This window comes from Rattus norvegicus, chromosome 3 (genome assembly GCF_036323735.1).
Source record: "Rattus norvegicus strain BN/NHsdMcwi chromosome 3, GRCr8, whole genome shotgun sequence".
In the NCBI taxonomy this organism is placed as follows: Eukaryota; Metazoa; Chordata; class Mammalia; order Rodentia; family Muridae; genus Rattus; species Rattus norvegicus.
Window position 1 is genome coordinate 77,621,032 of NC_086021.1, and position 20,968 is coordinate 77,641,999.

At 43.5% G+C, this 20,968-nt stretch overlaps 1 protein-coding gene and 1 long non-coding RNA gene across 3 annotated transcripts in view; one reads left to right on the forward strand and one right to left on the reverse strand.

Moving 5' to 3' along the window:
• The window catches only part of Map3k20 (mitogen-activated protein kinase kinase kinase 20), a 159,395-nt gene that overhangs the window by 82,886 nt on the left and 55,541 nt on the right, over positions 1-20,968 (forward strand). For both annotated transcript variants that reach the window (NM_001398993.1, NM_001398994.1), the window contains exons 6-10: positions 110-138; positions 254-391; positions 6,955-7,041; positions 12,602-12,676; positions 17,762-17,868. In NM_001398993.1, the coding sequence (NP_001385922.1) occupies positions 110-138; positions 254-391; positions 6,955-7,041; positions 12,602-12,676; positions 17,762-17,868 (436 nt within the window). The remainder of the gene's footprint in view (positions 1-109; positions 139-253; positions 392-6,954; positions 7,042-12,601; positions 12,677-17,761; positions 17,869-20,968) is intronic.
• Positions 4,539-6,803, reverse strand: LOC134486106 (uncharacterized). Its single transcript, XR_010064809.1, has 2 exons — positions 5,029-6,803; positions 4,539-4,859 (listed from the first exon to the last, which is right to left on the reverse strand). It is a non-coding gene; the product is annotated as an uncharacterized LOC134486106 (long non-coding RNA).

Below are 20,968 nucleotides of genomic sequence, written 5' to 3' on the forward strand. Positions count from 1 at the left end.
GTTAGAAATGGAGTGGTTTCAAAGTTAGAAACATGAAGTTGTGTTTTCTTCGATGCTAAGACGATTCAAACAGAAGTGATTATCATAATCTCTCTTCATTTTCTTTCAGTTGTCATTGCTGCTGACGGAGTGCTGAAGGTAGGACTGTTTCTTTTTATTTGAAGAGAGTTGTCCGTTTCTGATGATGGTTCTGTGACTAACAGTCTGCCGTCAGTGCTGGGTAGAAAGTTGATGTTGGTTCCTATGTCCTCAGATTTGTGACTTCGGTGCATCGCGGTTCCATAACCATACAACACACATGTCCTTGGTTGGCACTTTCCCATGGATGGCTCCAGAAGTTATCCAGAGTCTCCCTGTGTCTGAAACCTGTGACACATATTCCTACGGTGTGGTGAGTACGTTTCTCGTTTCTCGTTTACCAAAGGACATAGGAAGGGCCAACAGCTTAGAGAAGAAAATAGCCACAGTTTAGGCCGCTTGTGCTTGAGACAGAAGAGTCATCCACAGTGGAGGCCTTAGGGAGGGGCTTTCCAGCTGTCACAGTGTGTGCTTGATCACTTATGACTCCGAGCTAATCGGCCCTGCAACAAGAAGAACCATCACTACTTCCAAGAAGCAAATAATACAGAGCCTGGCGAGTGTGAGGCCTGCCGGGAGTGCTGTTGTGCTGAGTGGAAATATGACTGTAGAGCATCTGTGTAGTTCACGGATACTGCGAATGTCTTAGAATAGATGGCCACATGGTGTGTGATGGCCAGGAGCTGCCAAGTGAGCTAAACTTGTGCATTTCTGAAACTACAGAAGAAGATGTAGTTAGACCAGATAACCTTGCCCAGGTCTGCTGCAAAAGCTATGAGAGCAAATGGTGAAGCTAAGGTGTTGGAGGGATGGGAGGACAGCGGATGGGAGTAAGAGTAGAATCGAGGGGTTGGGGATTTAGCTCAGTGGTAGAGCGCTTACCTAGGAAGGGCAAGGCCCTGGGTTCAGTCCCCAGCTCCGGAAAAAAAGAACCCAAAAAAAAAAAAAAAAAAAAAAAAAAAAAGAGTAGAATCGAGGGAGGAGCCAGCCAAGGAAGGATCATTTGGGAGGAAGAATCTGGTAGGGCATTTCCTGCTGCAGGAAAGAATCCTTTGTGGCTTGTTTGAAGATGTTTTTTCCCCTAAAGTGTTGTATATCCTTTAAAAGACCCAGAGCATCATGGGTAACTCTGAGTCTCTGGGTCTCATTGCCTCTGTGCCACATTTGCCACCTCCGAATTACCTATTTGACCCTCACAAAAGAGACGCTATCACTGTAAGAAACAGGTCACTCCCTCCACACACCCTTTTCCTGAGGTAGGAGGAGGTGGTGGAAAGGACCATGTGTCAGGCACTGCCCTTCCCCTCTTGAGCTGACTTCCTTATGTGGGGGCTTTTCCAGTGCGCCAGTGCTTCCTAAATTGCTACATTTCTTAGGGACGGGTGAATTTCGATGGCTACTGAAAACAGTTTCAAGAATGGACTGTATTTTTGGCTAAAGTCTAGGGTTTTAAAGGGGTTAGATGGATGGTAACTGTAGTGTCAGCTTTAAATAATTCAATTCCCCTTAATTCTGAATGTTTGTGAGAATGAAAACTTCACTATTACAGAGAACAAGGAAACATTTCCCACTGATAGAAAGGGGCAAAACAAAATAGTAGTCCCAGAGGAGACTGCCTACCCAGGCTGTGTTCTATGTCCTCTCAGTGTATTAGTCATACACTCACCAAAAATTCTGAAAATGGATTTTGTTACAGTGTTTTTGCTCAGGCATGGCTGCACCGTGGACCACCTGCCTGGCACATGCGAGGCCAGTTCAATACCCAGCACTACACAAGGAAATTGTCTTCTTTTTGCCAATTTATGGTCCTTTAGTGAAAATGTTTACCTACTGAGTTAGTCTCTGGGCTGGACACAAATGTGGGTTGATTTAAATTTTGCATAGCATGTTTGATGGTACCAGAACCTCATTTCATTCCCTCAACAGAAGCCGATGTGCCCTATTCTGCCGGCCCTCCTGGAAGGCAGCAATGTGCTGAACATGTAGGTCTTTTGTCCGGCTCTCCCTGCATGTACAGGAGTATATAAGAATAGAGACATGCACCCAGGCACCCATGTTCTCACTTGGCGGGCTCTCTCCAGCTTGGTTCCTACTCTAGCAGCCCATGTATAATTTATACTTTGACAAGTCTTGGAATTTCCCTATTAGAGATTTCTGACCTGAAGTCACAGCTCTGAGTTGTGTATAAAAAGAACTTTTAGTTTCAGTATTATTGCATTTGTGAAAATAAACTCCACACCACTTTCTTCCAGATGCCTGGGACTCTGTGTGAAAAGGCACCAGTCTGCCTTTCCTTAGACAGTGCCCTCGTGGTCCCTGTAACTGAGAGTTAATGCCTTTTCCCCTGGAAACCATAGCTACTGACTGTGACTCCTAAGTCTAAGGATCCCTCCTGTGTCTTAAAATCTGTCTGGCAGTTCTCACCGAGCACTTCCTTAAGTGCTGCCTAGATCTTTTTTCCCAGAGCTGTAGGTTCTCCATTTGTTTATAAAACCCTTTTACTCCAGGGGCTGTGTGCCACTTTCGAGAGATGCGTGTGCACACAAGGCCTTCAGTCACACGTGTACCACCCCCACCTTTGCTCAAACTTGTGTGGCTTCCTTGCGGGGAGAATGGTTTTGCTTTGTTTTTAAGTCAAGGACTCACTATGTGGCCCGGCTGACCTGGAATTTTCTATGTAGGTCAGGGCTGCCTGGAACTCACTCAGAGATCTGCCTCTCACCTAGCCTCTGGTATTAAAGACATGGGCCATCCTGCTGCCTGGGGAAAGGATGTGCCAGACACTGAACAAGCCGTTTCCTAAAAGAAATGCACACTGCCAGGACTGCCTGACACCACACCCCAGGTGTGGCCCAGAGCCCAACTGTCCAGTTCCCTGACTATATCAGTCTCAATGTAGAATTCATGCAAGAACCTGCCTGCCTGCCTGCCCTTGAGTAGCAGAAATAGAAATGTTTCGTTGTCTCCTTAAAATCAGTTTAGAGGGTTGAAGAAATGGCTGCTCCTCTGGAGGACCTCAGTTCCATTCCCAGCACCCACGCAGGGGCTCCTAACTCTCTGTAACTCCAGTCCCTGGGATCTGACGCCCTCTTCTGGCCTCTGCATGCACTACACTTGTGTCAGACCCAGACTTACATTCAAGGAAACGTCAGAACAAAGCCATCATCTGGATCTGACCAAATGACTCAGTGTGGGTTACCCCATTGAGCTAAATTTAATCCCTAGAAGGAAGAACGTGGATGGAGAAAACAGCTTCTCCCAAGTTGTCGTCTGACTACCACATGCATGTAATGCATAAAATAAATGATTATAAAATCATCTTCCACTACTAGTTTCACTTTGAATGAAGTTCAGGAATGCTGGCTTGCTCACACAGAGAACTCTGTCAGCAGAACCTCAGAGAATTATGTTCATGCCGATTTCAAGATAAGAATTCAGGATGGCATTTGACACTGTCCCTTCTCATTCTGTCCATTCTAAATAAGCATCATCAGTAAAAGGGAGAAACAAGCCTTGCTCACCAGAACCTTTTGTCTTAAAACAACCATTTATACAAACAAAAACCAAAAGATGGTTATGAGTTCCCTGTAAGTTGGGCATCAGAGAAAGAGAGTGCATAGTTGTTCCAGTTGAGGCCATGTTAGGACGTAGACATCTGTGATCCTCAAACTTCAAAAGAAGCACCTAAGAAAACAATATACTTATGCAAAATGGCGGCGACCCTTCCAAAGGAAGAGTGGTCACTCTGACATAAACGTGCATAGCTCACACTCAGAGAATATGGCCATCAAAAGGTTGATTTTTGAAACTCATCCAAAAAACGAGGCATAGTTTTGTCTTTAGTCTTTCTTGACTTGAGAAACGAGTTTTATCTGAACGTGTGGCAAAACTATCTAGCCTCGTGCTGCCTTCCAAGACCCTTCTTGTTGCTATGCGGAGCAACAGTGTTAGGAAGCCAGTCGTCCTCTCTCCAAGGAGAACTTTTACAAGAAAGATGTTTGTACACCCTTAGTACATGATCTGCTAAGAAGGGCATAGATCACTGAACAGGCAGCCTTGCGAGAGCACACGGCTTGTCACCCTCCACAAAGCTTTCCCAGTGGCATTGTGGAAGGGTTGCCTTCCTAGGAGCTTCCAGCCAAAGCTAGCTTCAACTGAGGGAGCTTAAGAGGCACCCTCTGCACCTTGTCTAGAGTGCTGGCTCAGGTGACGGCTTCCTATTGTTTGTGAGAGAAAAGGCAGAAACACAGCCCCATAGTCCAGGTTTCTCTTCTGTAAACTGAAAATAGAAAGTTTCCTTGTGAGTGCAGTAACTGCGAGGACGTCTTGATATACAATGAGTTGGAAAATATTTTTAAGGCAAAAGATCACAGCAGTGTTTGGCCTGCATCCTCGGAACTGGAATTTTAAGGCATCAGCTTAATGTATTTTTAGACCTCCAAGTGACTTCCTGAACAAACTTACTTCTTGTGCCAAATGTCGTTTTTATTGAATGTATTTAAAAAAAAAAAAAGCCACCCTATCTTTCGTTTGGGTACATTCCCAAATCTGGATACTTAAAGGGAAAAGTATGGGAGGTGCTGAGTGGAAGACCTTGTTTGGGTTCCACAAGCCAAGGCTTCTGGCGGTGCGCGCCTCTGCCCCAGTTTTGAATCCCGTAGGCACCCCCTCGGCCGCCATGGCTCTGCAGAGGCGCAGATGGGGTGACACAGTCCGGTTGTTCCAGGGTCACGCCTCTTAATTGATTAGACTTTTGATATTTTCCAGCCAAATATTTCAATCTAAAAAAGTGAAGAATAAATGCCTTTTTGATGCGATGTCCTTGCCCCAGAGTCTCGGGGGCTGCATTTTACTCTGTAGAATCCAAGCAGATATTACACGTGGGCACACACTTGTGTGCCTGTCGCGCTTGCCCGCAGACTTAGGAAAGGGGAGGCATGAACTGTTTACCTGAGCGTCTGCGAGGCTGAAGCGTTTGACATTTCTGAAGCTGCCTTCTTGTCTCCATTTCCCCACCCTTCAGCTCCGTCCCCTTCTGTCACTAACAGACAGTGATGATCACAGGAAATTGAGGGACCTCATTTCCTGCTCAGCCCAGTGCTGCCTCTCCCCTGCACAGGCAGGCAGGGTGGCTGGGTGACTACATTCCTGTGCTGACTCCTGCCCTCCCTCACTAACCTCCAGCACTAGCACCTTCCCCTTCTGGGTGCCCCATACCTTGCCTAATCACTTGTGTGACTCAAATAGAATTATTCAGTAGCTCTTCTGAAGAAGTACCTTACACACTTGATTAAAAGCCCAAAGAGGCTTCAGGGATTTTTTTTTTCTCCTCTCCTGCTTGAGGAGCATCTGCCAATTTCCCTGATTTTCTTGCTAATTATCTTTGTGCTCGCCAGCATTCATTTAACATGCCATGGCTTGAACAAGACAGCAGGCTGTCTGAGGATATAATGACTTTACAGTTTAAGGCTTACTCGATAGAGCCATGCCTTCCATCTTGTGTTTAGAAATAGGCTTTTGAGTTTGCAGCAAGGGAGAGCAAAACCTACCTACCGTGCAGAGTCGTCGCCCCAAGTCTGCCTGGCTCTGTACCTTCAGCAGAGCCTGTTGTGTATTTTCCAACAGTGAAGCTTCCCCATGCTTAGATGGGGATGAGAGCACGGCCTCCAAGTAAGGAAGCAGTTTGTATCCCACTGACCTACTTGGTAGATAGGTGTAGGCAAGTTCATGTGAGCTCCCCAAACACCGTCATTGTCACCCATAAACTGAGGATGATATCAGAGGACCTGGTAGTGATCAAGGCAGCGCATGTAATGGGGATTTGGATTTGGAGCACATTAGGCCCTCAATAAATTATAGTGCTTGTCAAACTGATTATTAACAAAATTAGAATTGCTTTTGTGCTTTGCAAAGTGCCAGTAGACGACACCTTGTGATATCGGGCTGGCGTGGTGACACATGCCTGTAATTCTAGCACTTGGGAGGCTGAGACAAGAGGATCTTAAGTTCAAGGCTAGCCTAAGCTACATAGCCAGTCTCTTGTCTCAAAACCAATTTTTGGGATGCCTATTTGAATAAAAAGAGAAAGCAACTGGGCATTCAAATCGCCATTACTCAGGATTTAAAGAGAAATCAAACCCACTGTTCTAGAACCACTTTCCTTCTGCAGCATTTCAGTTGATGTTCGCTCCCCCACTTAGCTTGAGTTTTACACAATGTTGGATGCAAAGATTCACTCGTGCACACAGTCGGCTCATATGCTTATTAAATGTGCACTACTCAGAATATGACATAGTGTATGTATGTAGGAATGGATTCCTTAGAATGACTCATTCTGAAATTTGTCCAAATCACAGTATCTAAATGTTAAAATTTCACAGATATCTCTGAGTATGGGACAGATGAGTTTGCTAACGATTTGAACTGGGGACATTGTGGGTTTTTGGGTTGTTTTTTTTTTTTTAATTGTGGCATTATTGAACCTTTAAAAAGTGTTGAATGCCTGGTTACTATCTAATGAAAAATGTATCTGAGATTCAAGGCAGAAAGACTGTTCTCTAACAAAATACAAAACCTAGTTTGTGGGAATATGTGAAAATACCAGAAGTAGTAAGATCAAGTTTAATCGCTAATATAAAAATTTAAGCGTAGACACTCCAATACCTAAAACAAGTTTTTTTTCTTTATATACAAAGAAAATAAAAGTATATAATGTATGGTAGAAGTCCTATGTTTGAATATATACATATATTGTGGAAGTTTCTACAGATGTTGGCTACGTGTAGTAATTGGATACAATTAAGTGCTAGCTACATTTTTCAGTAATATACCGATATAAAGTACCAGAATAAAAATTCCATTTTCTTTTTGTTATAGGTTCTCTGGGAGATGCTAACAAGGGAGGTCCCCTTTAAAGGTTTGGAAGGATTACAAGTCGCTTGGCTTGTAGTGGAAAAAAACGAGGTAAGACTCCGTTTCTCCATTCAGGTGCATAGATCAGAAAACAGAATTGGGGGTTTGCAAAAGACTTTTTCATCTTCTTCAAATTGAAAGTAAGTTCACGCTTATGGAAAGATTAGCAGTAGGAGCTAACACAAAGGGTCAAAGTGATGTTATTCCTCATGAATGGACCCTTTACATCTAATTGTTGCAGCTTCACGTCGTGATGCTGTAGATCAAAAATTGGACAAGTACTGTACTACTTTCTCAGTCTCAATTGTAAAACCTGGGGGTTTGTTCTTAGTGATGAAAGAAGCCATTGCGCCCAAGGTAGGGAACAGTTTAACTGCATCTCCTGCGTTCAGGACATCTTTTTTACTGGCCGGGAGTTGATATATCTGTAAGAGACCTCAGCTACTTCAACTTACCTCTCCCAGCAGGAGTCACTATAGTACAAGAAACTGTCGCTTAGATGAGAATTTCAAAAATAAAAGAAGAAAAAATAGTTTCAAAAAAGGGGAAAAATTACAGTTTTGCCACCTACGTTGAGCACTACATTGAAGATGAGCTCCTCACTGGAATCGGCGAGGCGGTGGCGAGAGCGCTGGCTTCTTCATGCAGAGTCGTTCCATTTCAAAGGAACTTCAGTGGCGTAAACACCGTTTGTGCTGTGTCCCCAGCCTCGCTTTTCTTCTTCCCACAAATTGAGACTCTCAGCTAGTTGGACCTATGAGCCTACATCAGAGACCGTGACACATCCATATCAAAGGGAGCAACTACATTTTGAAAGGTTTCAAATTGTCACTGAAAGGCACAGCCATGGAAGCCTCTCAGCATAAGGATGAAGCGTCCAGTACCACAGCATTAGGAGAACTTAGATGGCGTCGCGGACATGCACGCTTGCCTTTGCAAGGCAAAACCACTTATTTCCCAGGGCTTCCTCATTTTCCTTTCCGTGTACAAAGGCTGAGTGCAACCTTAAAGTGAGATAACCTCTGCACGGATGCTATGTAAAGATTGCTCCCTTCAGCGCTTTAACAGAACTGGATTGACCCACGCCACCCCCCATGTGAGTCTAGAGCAAGCCTGGTTAATCAGAGAGCTGCTGTTGACCGGAAGAAACCAAAATTCCATCTCCCGGATCCCATTAACCCAGAACTATCGGACTAATTTGTCCTCTCCACTCATTGAGGATGGGAGGCACGTAGTAGTGGCTGGATTTGATGGGAGAGGGCTGCCCAGCGTAAGAGATGAAAGGGACTTCTGTGCAAGACCAGGCCTCGCTTGTTGCTCCACGAGAGCTGTTAGGTTTTAATTAGATGATAGTAATTTTCCATGCACTGTTCAGTAAGACCTCACCTCACATGAGGTAACTGATCATTTTTGAACACGAGGACCCACTTGCTTCTGTTCTATACCTTTGGCCAGTGAGATGGTTAGGTGTTTAGTTCAGGCTTCACAATTCTAAGTGAAGACAGCACTGACCTTCATCTGACCCAGAAGCAGGCACTCTGCAATCTCTACACCACACAGGATGGACCAGGAAAGGGCTTTAGAAAGCCACCCAGATCCCCCAGAGTTGACAGAATGATTCGTATTTTTATCTGGAGAGAGACAGAGTAGGTTGTAGTCCAATGCATTTTTAAAGCATTGGATATTTAAAGTGAAGAGGGGGATGGGCTTCCATCCTGCCTGAGGGCTGGGACGCTCCCACCCACACCCCTCAGAACTTAATATCACGCACAAGGAAGCCATCTCCTGGCCCTAGAGCCAATGGGACATGATGTGGTGTGCTGTGATGAGCAGCTCAAGACTTCCTGAGCCGTTCATCACAAGAATCGGGAAGTTGAGAGAACCCACATGGTGACATAGGTTCAGCTTGCCAATGAATCAGAGTGCAACTGCTTGATTTAAGGATAATTATCTACTCTTTGCATTCTGCACAGTACTCACTTGTGGAAAAGAAAGTGTTGAAGCTAAGGCTCGCTGGGATTCGAAGTGTTCCCACTCACGAAGGCGTCTTCCTTTTGCCATGTTAGAGACGCTGGTTCCCAAACAAGTTCTGCTCACGTAGTGTCAAAGCAATTTCCAGAGACCGAGTTCACCTCGAGAAGCCTAACCTATAAAACCTCTTCAACTTCCAATATTTCCTTTGTCTTTACTGTTGAATACCTTCGGTTTTGGGGTTGGAGAAAGGTTTCCATATTTCTGGCAGTCTTCATTTAACTAAGAACGATGTGTTTAAACTACCAAGGAGAGATTGTTAAGGTGACCCATTTAGTCATTCTGTAATCTCTATATCCAATTAGTAGGGTTGCATTTCAAAACTGCTTCCTATTTTGAAATAAATATGGACTCCTAGGAGTCTGTAAAAGTATTTACCCAGCTTCCACTGCTAATTCCTTATACAGCTGCAGCGGCATCCAAGCCGGCCAGTTAGGATTGGGGCAGCACTCCTAAGCTCGGTGCGAGCCCTTCTATAGGCTGTAGCTCCACACGGAGCACCATGTCTGAACCTATAGAGAGGTCACGCTTTCTAATATTATATCTAAGGACCTTTGGTTCTCAACTCTTATGGAGCAAGGCTTTTGACTTGACAATTCTGACATTAGCCTCTATTAAAAATAGATTCATAAACCCTGTTACACCTTCCCAAGGGGGCAGCAAACCTGCACAGAAGTCAGTGACTTAAGGCATTAGTAAGAACTTTTTAAATACATGTATTTGCTTTTTTTTCTATGTCCATGAAATATCAGTGAGCCTTCAGAATGTCCTAGAGTATAATTTCTACGTTTATAAATACTTGGCTTCTTATATAAATGTGTTTCATTGTAAATAGCAAATTAATTAATACAAAAATCTTTATCAAACTTCTATTTTTTATTGGGACAGTGAGATGGCTCAGCAGGTAAAGGCACTTGCACCAAGCCTGATGACCTGAGTTTAATTCCCAGGATACACATGGTAGGAGGAGAACTAACTTTCTTTCTTTTTTTTTTTTTTTTTTTTTTTTTTGGTTCTTTTTTTCGGAGCTGGGGACTGAACCCAGGGCCTTGCGCTTCCTAGGTAAGCGCTCTACCACTGAGCTAAATCCCCAGCCCCGAGAACTAACTTTCTTAAATTGTCTTCTCACTTTCACATATATGCCATGGCACAGGTGCACACATCCCTGTACACACACACACACACACACACACACACACACACACTAAATAAAAGCACAAAAGTTTTAAACTTAAATTTAATCTACTACTCTTTAACTTTAGAAAGAGAAAACCAACAGTTTTTTTTGCATCTTACATATAAAATGGTGCAAACATATTTTTTTAAAAAAATACCCTACCTAGTTTAGTTATTGGGAGACACTCTACTTTTAAATGAGAAATCTTTGTTCTAAAATATTTAAGCTTTAAGTAGTGTTTCCACGTAGTACAAAGATGTGGCCATTTTGGTGTGTTTGGATGCGTTAGGAACGCATTCAAGTTCTGTAATCAGGACATAAATACTTCAGATCCTACTTTAAAGAACTTTTTAATACACTAAAGAAATCCCTTACGTAAAAGTATCTGAGTCTGTGGTTAACTAATCCTTGATGATATTAGATATTTAAATTACCTTTTCCTTTGTGTGATGTTTGAAATGTTGTATATAAAAAGATTTCTAGTGAGAAAAGAGGGCATCAGGACATTCAGCCTGCTGACATTGCTTCATTGGTAAACCCCGTCAAGGCTGTGCTGCAGGGCGTCCCTCTGAAACCTTCCGTTCATTTGTGTGGAGTACACACGGCTGCACGCATGCAATTGTAGTGAGCTTTATTCACTCTCACTCCCAACCATCTTCTGTCTTTTAGGTGAGCAACTCATTTTCCTTTAGATCTCCATGAAAAGTGTACAGTTTACAATACACCTAAGTAACAGTAGAAAACATGGTTCTGCTCACTGTGATGTCAAAGGACTGGCAGTTTCCAAGACTTGGCCTAGCCTTGATGTGGCGAGCTTGCTTGTTTATTAACTTTATTGTGATATCATCCGTAATTCTAAATGTAGACTATCAGTTCTCCTGCCCCGACACCTATTTTTTTTTCAGGTCTCTGCATAGCGTCACCCAATTCCAGCCAAATTCAGTTTTAAATTTTCTATTTGTAAAATTTTCCTGGCAGACAGTTCTAGACACTTAGACCTTAGTGCTTAGCTTCTCAGTTCTCCACGACAACCACCCACCCACGCACACCCTCAGCATCGGGGATGCAGCCCAGTGCTTCGTGAGCGCCGCTGGTCCGCCATGGCTGTGTCTCCAACCCCAGTGTTCTCCCTGTGACAACTGCTTCGACAGCCCCGGCTCCGCCAAAAAGAAAACCAGAAAACCTCAACGTGCCCGAACGCAACATGCTTCAAGTCAGTGTAGCCATGTAATGTGAAGAGTAAATGAAAATACTACAGAAAGCACAGGCTAGGCATAACCTTACTAGGAAGATGATGAGGCCATTTAAGGTGCTTAGCCTTGCGGGTGAATGCAGATACAGCCAGGTAGAGATAAGCTGTGTTAATGACTTGGTTCCAAGACCAGCACTGTTGCTAGTAACAGTACTTTAAAAACATAGTTAGCTTGTGAATAATGTAAAAACCAGTCTCCTCTGATTTCTTGTGTGTGGATATTGTGCTTTTGAGAAGTCTGGTATATTTGTAAACTGTTAAAAAGTTTTTTATGTTTTTTTGTCATTTAGTTAGATGCTAAGTCTAGAAAATTATAAACTTTATTTACTTACATAAATACACACGGGACACTTGAGATTTGGTGACTTGCAAGAGAGTTCTGGATTATATGGCACTTTGCGGTCTGTGAAAGGGAACATTGATCTTTACAGTGTTGAAGATCAAGCTCAGGGCTCATACATGCCAGGCCGTTCTGTTGTTGCCGATGAGTTATCGGCCAGACCGTTAAGCCTTTTAAAACAAAAGTTCCCCCCTGAGATAGGGGCCTGCGGTGTTCTATGAGAACCAGGACTGTAGGGTGTGTGAGCAGGATCCATGCTCACAAGCCAAGCTTTTTGTATCCAGTCTGGTTCAGTGCACAGGCGTGGCCAGAGGTGAAGCCAAGTGAGCTATGCATTCTGAATGGCACATCCAGAATCACCAGTGAGAAAATGCAGAGTGATCTTCTGAGCCAAGGACGGTTTCAGAGCCTCACACCTACTGCCAAAACTCAATTTGTTTCCTAGCTACCTGGCTGGCATAAATCTTATGTCGCTATAAAAACGCAGTGATAAATTTAAAACCACAGTTTTAAACACAGCGTTAGGCCCCAGCTTGCCCCTCTCCCACTGTAGCTGGGATTGTTCTGCTGCATTTGTCACGATGAACCCGACTTTTCCATCCACCAGGATTTCCACCTGGGAAAGCCGGAGCTGGGCAGATCGGAACATGAATTCTCCTGTCATATATTAATATTAATCTGTGGAAGCTTTAAATTCTGTGTCCTGTTTAAGCTTCTAAATGAACTGTTTGACAGTCCGTCAAAGGTCATTTTCTTGTCGTGAAGAGTAAACCTGTGGCTTTTTTTTTTCTGTTTTCCTCCTTTGTTGTAGAGATTAACCATTCCAAGCAGTTGCCCCAGAAGCTTTGCTGAACTGCTACACCAGTGTTGGGAGGCTGATGCCAAGGTATGTTTGTTATGGTTCACATTTCTGAAACCTCACCTGTTCATTTCTGAGGTTTTAAAACCTGGGGTAGCAACTGAATTGCCAAGCCTGTGAACGGCAGGATGATGAAGCCCCAGGTGGACACCTCCGTATCTTGATCAAGTGACTTATATTGCCTTTGTTTTTTTAACAGCATTTGTTGGCATTCTGGTCGAAAAAACAATTTTGTTCTTCTGCTTTTAATCATGACCATTGTACCTTGTTTTTAAAAACAAAACAAAACAAACAAACAAAAAAAAAAACCACACATAACCAAAAACAAAAACAGCCAACACAGTTCACACTATATGTGAGGTTGCGTTTCAAGCACTTTCTATTAACTCTTGGATATAGAATCTGATCGATCTCAACCTTGGCTCACAGAAGGAGCCAAGGCAGCACAGGTTAAATGATGGGCCAAGGCCACACGGCCAGTGGATGTGAACCCAGAGAGTCTGCCATGACTCCCTGCCCTTAGCCTCTTCTCTGCTGCCTTTCTCTCTAACAGGGGAGCAGGGAGAAGTTTATGTCAGTAGAATCACAGCGTGTCCTCCCTGGACAAGTCTGGGGATGCTTTTGAATTGTCACAATAAAACTGAAGAAATTCCAATCCTAGGCTTTTGTGCATCTATCACATGTAAGCATGGATATCCCAGCTCCTTTTTCCCACAAAGTTTAGCCCTAAGAAAATATCCTTAGGTGAGTGGTTGTGGTGCACTCAGGAGATGGAGGCAGGTGGATCTCTGTGAGTTTGAGGCAGCATGATCTGCAGAGAGAGTTCCAGGACAGCCAGGGTTGTTATACAGAGAAACCCCGTCTCAGAAAAATAAATTAATTAATTAATTAATTAAAAAAAAACTTCTTGGAAACGTATGGAAATAGTTATAGATAAAATGATAGCTAGCCTTGGATTTGCTTCAAAGTGAAGGGCATCCGACAGCCGTACAAACTAAACACGGTTGGCAGTGATAAGTTTTGAAGCTCAGTCATAGAATATAGAGGCACATTATACTGTTTTGTGCTTGCTTAAATTTTCATAGTAAAGGTTCTAATTTTAAAGTGAGTCTCATAGATTAGACATTAAAACAATTGAGCAATCAAAACTCAAGAAACAAAATTCACAATTCAAATTTGTAAAAAAACATTATGGAAATTGAGGTCTTACTACTAATTCAAAAACAGAGGCCTTAAAATTAATGAAGAAACATAATAATGTGGACTTCTTCCATACTTTATACCCATGTCCAGTGAGAGCCCCACGAATGAACACTGATGACGGGTCTGTTCTTTGGTGGAAATGGCTTAGAGACGATGTGAGCCTGTGGACAGAATTCCTGTTGATTCGTACATAACATCTCCGGCATGTCACCTTACGCTGAAGATAAAATACAGTGACACACCAGCAAGCGCCCGTGTTGGGAAGCCTCCCAGCCGTGTGCCTTGCTTCTGTGGCCAGGAAGACTCCTTACGGGGCTCCCTTGGCCCTGGCGTCCGGCAGACTTCCGTCAGCCTCTTGGCAAGTGGAGCTCCATAGAACTTAGTGTTATTTTTCCTAAAGCACCTGACTTTCCATCTCTACCGTCTTCGTTAGTACATGGCAGTGGCGCTCGAGGTTGAGTGCTCCAACCTGCCCCTCTGCTTTAGGGCCTCTTACTTTCAGTGTGTGATTTTTTTCTTTTCTCCAGAATGAGGGGTTTTAATAATTAAGCATAAAAAAATGTCCACTTTACCGCTAATTAAGTTAAACTGTAAGCAGATGCTCGTGTACTTCTTTTCGAAGACGGACTGTTTGAACGTTATCACCGTCCCTCTACTTTCATGCCCGTGGCAGCAGACAGTGATTCTTAGCAGTGTTTTCTCTTTCCGGCTTAGAGATTTCTCTTGAAATTATTTGCATTGAACTAGAATAATGTACTCAGATCCCTAGAGTCGTAATTATATTTCAGTATGATTTAATTCCTTGGTTGAAAACATGGTGCTACATTAGTTAACATCCTAAGAGTGTGCACTTAAATGATAATATAACTACATTGAAAAGCAAGGAATTTAAGCCCGGAACAGTAGCCATGAAACCAGCAATGCCTTTAACATGTAGGAAGCTGAACCCTCTGGGAACCGAAGCATCTTGTGCTCCAGCCACATGAAGTATAAAGTAACTTTGAAACAGATTTTTGTTTTCTACACTCGTGACATTTATTCTGACAAAGTACTCCAGGCCACTGTGTTTAATTTGATCAGAGAGCGGCTGCAGCTCGCCCCTCAGTACCCATGGCTAATCTGTCAGCACAGGCTTCCTCCCCTGAGCATGCTCTTTCTCCGGCAGCACTCCACTAAGCCTGCCTTCCCAGGACCTGTGAACCTGCCCAGACCACGGTCAGTCTGGGTTATTATCGAGCTTGTATGGTGATAGATTTTCATGCTAAATGGATTGCACGGTCTACGAGGGAATACACACACACACACACGCACACACGCGCACACACACACACACATACCACACACATGTGTGTGTACACTTTTATACATCAAATCTTTTATCTCATAGAGTATGATACCAATTCCTACCTAATTCTCAGCCATAGAAAGTAGATGCAGAAACCAGACCACAGTAAATTTCCTGACATTTTCATCCCGTGGCTCAGAGTCGGGACCAGTCCTTCTAATTGGAGAGCAGCAGTCGGTTATTTCCTTTTTCAGACTTTAGACTTTAGAGTATTAATACTTAATTACAATATTCAGTTTCCCTCTAAGGCTAGTGTTCTTTTACAGTGAAGGGAGACCTATAGGGAAAACCTGGTATTGTATAAGTGATAGTATGTCCTGGTGGCCTAGATTCATGTGCTCAAATATTCCATTGGAGTTGGAAATGTAGCTTAGCCGGTGTGAAATAGAGGAAGAGAATTATAAATAATACACAGTAAGTCCAAGATCAGCTTGGGATATTCAAAACCCTGTGTCAAAAATAAAATTATATACATACATACACATATAAATATATATACATATCCCATATATATGCACATGAATAAAAATAAAAAAAGAAATAAAAGATGAGTATTGGTTTGTTTTAAAATGGCATCTCTAAAGCTGAGAATTATGTAGCAATTGGTATCATTCCCTATGAGATGAAAGATTTGACATTTAAAAGCATAACCCAGGTTCTGTGACCAGCTTTCTGTACAAAGCTGGATAATGTCCACCTTTCTAAGCCTGTTGTCCTGTGTATAAGATGGACATAGCAAACAGAGATTTAAAGATGCTTAGTGAGAGGTCCTGGCTGTCACTTCTTTCCTAGATAAGTAATCTGTTCATCACACTGTCAAGGCAACTAAGTCCTTAGAGGAGCATCGCCAGATGCTACACAGCATACCCGTTCTCCAAACAGCACACTGAGACCATGACCACAGAATTCTACATTGTTGTTGGAGGCCAGGGTCTATTTTGCCTGGGCTGGTTTTGAAGTACTGTGCTCAGTAATCCTCCTGTCTTAGCACCAACCCCCCCTTCAACAGCTAGGACTGCTGAAATGACCACTGCAGCCAGCCATGCCTGCGTTTTAAATGCTCATTCTGATAATGTATGAGAATTGGGTTTAAGATATTTTATTAGGGGATGCTTGCCACGTGAATACAAAGGAGTTTAATTTTATTTCAAGAATAATTCAATGTAGGAGAAAATAAGTCTCTAATAGTTCATTGGGCTGGGAATGTAGCTCAGTTAGTAGAATGTTTGGCTAACATGTACAAGATCCTGGGTTCATTTCCCCGCGCTGCATAAATTAGGTGTGTTATATAGCCCAGCACTTGGGAGGTAGAAGGAAGATCAGAAATTCAGGGTCATCCTCAGCTACACGGAGTTAAAGGGCTAGCCTGGGGTCCATGAGCCAGGTCTTTAAAAAAAAAATCATTAGCCCTGTTGTTGCTTTTCCTGCTGCACTTCTGGTATTTATTTTATTGTCAGTTTTTGTTCAAAGTTACACAGCTTGGGGGTTTTCTGTTTTGCTTGTTTTTCATTTAAAACCTGACACATGGTAGGAGACAGGAAGATCGGAATGAAGTTTAAAATCATAGACTTGTTTTCATGCACCCTATTTAAAGCATTTTCCTTTGTTCACCAGTAACATTTAACTATGCTTTATTACACACACACACACACACACACACACACACACACACCATCTGTGTGTGCACGCACGTGTGGGCGCCCTCGAAATAAACGAAGACAGAAGTCAATAAATACCCTAGTTTTACATTTCTGAAACATGGGGAAAGTGCTTTCCTTAATGATGTCAGAAGCACCAGGTCCTAAGAGCAAGCCACCTCAACATTGTTCCTTCCTGTTTTTGTGCTCCTAAATTAAAATGCGTGTTTTAATTGCTGTAGCTGTAATTTGTTCTGAAATGGTGTAATTATGAGGCACGATGAGGAGAGAGCATGCATCATCCTTTTATTATGCCTCTCCATTTTTGTTTTAACCTTTTGTCTGCGCCTTGGCTGGAGAGGAAGGAGGTGAGCAGAGACGGGACCTGCTAGAGACAGACTGGGCAAGCTTTTTCAGGAGCTGCTGTCAGAGCCATGGGATAAACCTTGAGGACAATGATGTTACCCTGGCTTAAAAATTTTTTCAGACTGATTTGGGACGTCTTTTTAGTTCCAGTGGGTTGGTAAGCAGATACTGCCTGCCCACACACAGTCTATAAAAACAAGACAAAGGGAACCATTGTGAACTGAAGAGCCCAGAATGCACAGTGTAGTTAAGCTTTAACCAAGTCCACTGCACAGGTTCATCTCTAAAATCGGAGCTCTTGGCCACGCCTCAAAGTAAGACTTAGCGCCTCTCTCCATACATACAAACGAGTACTTGTTATCCCAACCAGAGTCAGTGTGGTAAAAATCAACACGTGTGTGTATCCTTGAGGATAACTAACTGCGGGTGAAGACCATGGCTCCCTGCCCCCAGTGGCCTGCTGGTTTTACACACACAGTCAGAACCCTGACATGTTGAGGCTGGACTTTCTCCTGTTTCATTCCTTGAATCTCATGGTGGTTCCTTCTTCTCTTCTTTCAGAAACGGCCATCGTTCAAGCAAATCATTTCAATCCTAGAGTCCATGTCAAATGACACGAATCTTCCTGACCAGTGTAACTCATTTTTACATAACAAGGCAGAATGGAGGTAGGTAGCTCCAGTGTGAGTCCCAGCCCAAGGCTGAGGAGAACCAGACACTGATGGACAGTCCTGATGTTTAAGCACAGCTTAGGGGAATGGGGAGCGGGGCAAGGGGCATGGGGCAGCAAGCCCCAGAGCTGTAACCCTGCATTCATTTGTGAGAGTTTTTCTATGCTTGTTGTCTTAGCATGCATGCATCTAAGTGTCTGGGAAGAGGGCTGAAGTCATACCTTGAGAAACAAAAGCCATTTCCAGATCTTTCTCTGTACACAATCTGTGGTAAGACGCTTTGGCCTCCTTCCAGATACACACACACACACACACACACACACACACACACACACACACACACACACACGCATAGTGTTAGACTTGCCATGTGCACTGTATCTGCTAGCGCAGGGACTGGGGAACCTATAAAAACACGATAGATATGATAAACCCTAGTAAAACAAATAAGTAGAGAGAGAATCGGACTGTGTGAGGGGAAAACAAGCCTAAGATGAAACAGTTGGGCCAGGTCGAATGACGCAGGGAATATAAATAGCACGTGTGGGGGCTGGACACTGTCCCTCCCGACTCAGCGGAGATTTGAAGAAACTTCATCCCTGCTCCTGATATCCATGGCAGTAACGATGCCCTACGCCATCTGCTGGTGCTAAGTGAGTACTGCATGCACTGGCTCTTGCCGCCTGTCAGTACACATGACTGGGGGCCTTCTATTTGACTGGTATTTTACGGTGGCCTTATTTATCTATTTTCATGCCTTTGAAGCAGCTATCTAGGGCCATTGACTTTCATGATTTTTTTCTTAGCAATATAAAATTAAAGCAGTAAGCTCCCATCCAAATCTGAGGGATTTTTTTTTCTGGCCTAACATAACTTAACAGAACTTTAGTGTGACACTGTTTCCTACACTAACATGTAATCAGACCATGGCCCCTCAATCTCCACATGTGTGTTTCATTGCTCTTCAGACAAAGACAGAAATTCTCATGGTTCAGAAGACCCACCATCCAGCCCCACCTTGAGCATGCCCTGAGCTTTCAGTTCCTCCACAGAGGCACAGGTCTCCCTGACCAGAGCTCTCAGTGCAGTCTCCTTTTTATAGACACCCTGTTCGAGTTGCACATTCCTCCTGCCCCACCTCCCCCAGCTCCCATTAGCCATCAGGAAGCTGGTGACCTTGCATTTCTGCAAGGGAGCAACCCCCACTCTCTGGCCAGGTCAGTTCCACAGAGCTCTGGGGTCATTGCATTGATGTGTCTCATGGCTGGAGTGCTGGAAATGCAAGCAATTGTTTTGTGTGTCTCCTCTCCATCTCGTCCAATAGCAACTGCTCAGTAAACATATGAAGAGCAGGAGGGAGGGAGAGAAGGAAGGAGGCTGCAGCAGGCAGTCAGAGCATGACTGTAGTGATGTAAACAACACTGCTCTTACCCTAGAAGATAAATATGTACCTAATTCATTTGGCATTGTGCTTCTAGTCAGAGTCTTTAAACGTCTCCTGGATGCTCCCGTAGGTGCTGGGCTACACTGATTAATACAGTGTTGCCAGACATACACTGAGCAGCAGCCCCCAAAGCACTTGCTAAATATGAGGATACAACCACCCGCATTCTGCCTGGCAAGCCACGTGACAGAGAAGGAATGGCTAACAGAGCGTTAACAATGAAATCTGATCCGACCTGAATATATAATACAGGCTTTCCCTAAGGAAATGCTGTTTGATCTGTTGTCCAAGGGATTTGAGGGATTTTAAAACTGCGAGTATCAAGTGTGTTTGAGATAGGGTTCTCTAAGTGTTCCAACAACGAAAACCGAGCAAAGTGACTAAATTTTCTGCAACTATTGAAATTTCCCATAGCCAAAACCGAGACCCATCTTAAATAAGTTTACAAGAGAAACATCATTCACTTACAACTTTCTTCCCTAGAGTGGTAGACTAGAGCCTCTCAGAAATTTTGCGTCTAGGACTCCAATTCATTTTTTATGTGCTTATGTGCATGGTGGGTTTATGTTCATGTGTGTGTGCGTGGAGGTATTGTATACACATGTATATGTATGTGCACACATGTGTGTGCAGAAACAGAGGGAGGGCCTGGGTTTATATTCATGTGTGTGTGCATGGGAGGCGTTGTATGCACATGTATATGCAGGTGCACACATGTGTGTGCAGAAATAGTGAGGACCTCCTGTATCTCACTCTTTCCTTGTTCCTTGAACCAGGAGAGAGGCTATGGCAGACAAGTCCCAGTGGCCCTCCTGTCTCTGTCTGCCTGGTACAGACAGTGCTGCGACTATACACAAGCACTGTCATGCCTAGCTGTGTGCATGCCAGGACCCCACCCAGGCCTCATGCTTGTACAGCACACACCCCTACCCAGAGAACCATCTCTCTAACATCTCTATTTCACTCTTAAAAATTATTGGGGGACCCCAAGAAATTTTTGTTCAAATGAGTAATATTTATTACATTAAAAATAGAACTGAGAAAAAGTTAAAATATATTTATTCATTCACATAAAAAGAAAAAATAGTAAATGCACACTGGTGAAAAGATGGCTCAGCGGCTAAGAGTGCTTGCTCCTAATTCCGATGACTGCAATTACTTCCCAGCACCCACATCAGGAGGCTCAGGGCACCCTGGCTCCCCAGCTCCAGGCTGTCCATTGCCCTCTTTTGGTCTCTCTGGGATCCCACCCACATGCATGCACAAGCAAATAGACACACACATAGATACACATAAAAACAAATCTTCTTAAAATGATAATAAAGTCTGCCTCTGCCTTCATCCATGGCCCATATGCCATATAAAACATCAGGAAAACTATGTTCTTCTGAGAACATGAGGGTAGAAAAGCCAGCTCTGTCATGCTGCCATCTGTCATGGTGTACGATCTTGAAAACCAGCTAGGTCTCAAGAATTCTCTGAGCAGCTCTCCTGGATCCCCAAACATGCTGCAATCCCTACCTTCCAAGAAGCATTTTAATTAAAACAGCATTCTAATGAAAGCACATTTTACAAAAAGAACTATCATCAAGCGAACGATGATGTTGGTGAGGATGTGGGAAAAGAGAGATCCTTCACTGCTGGTGGATAGTA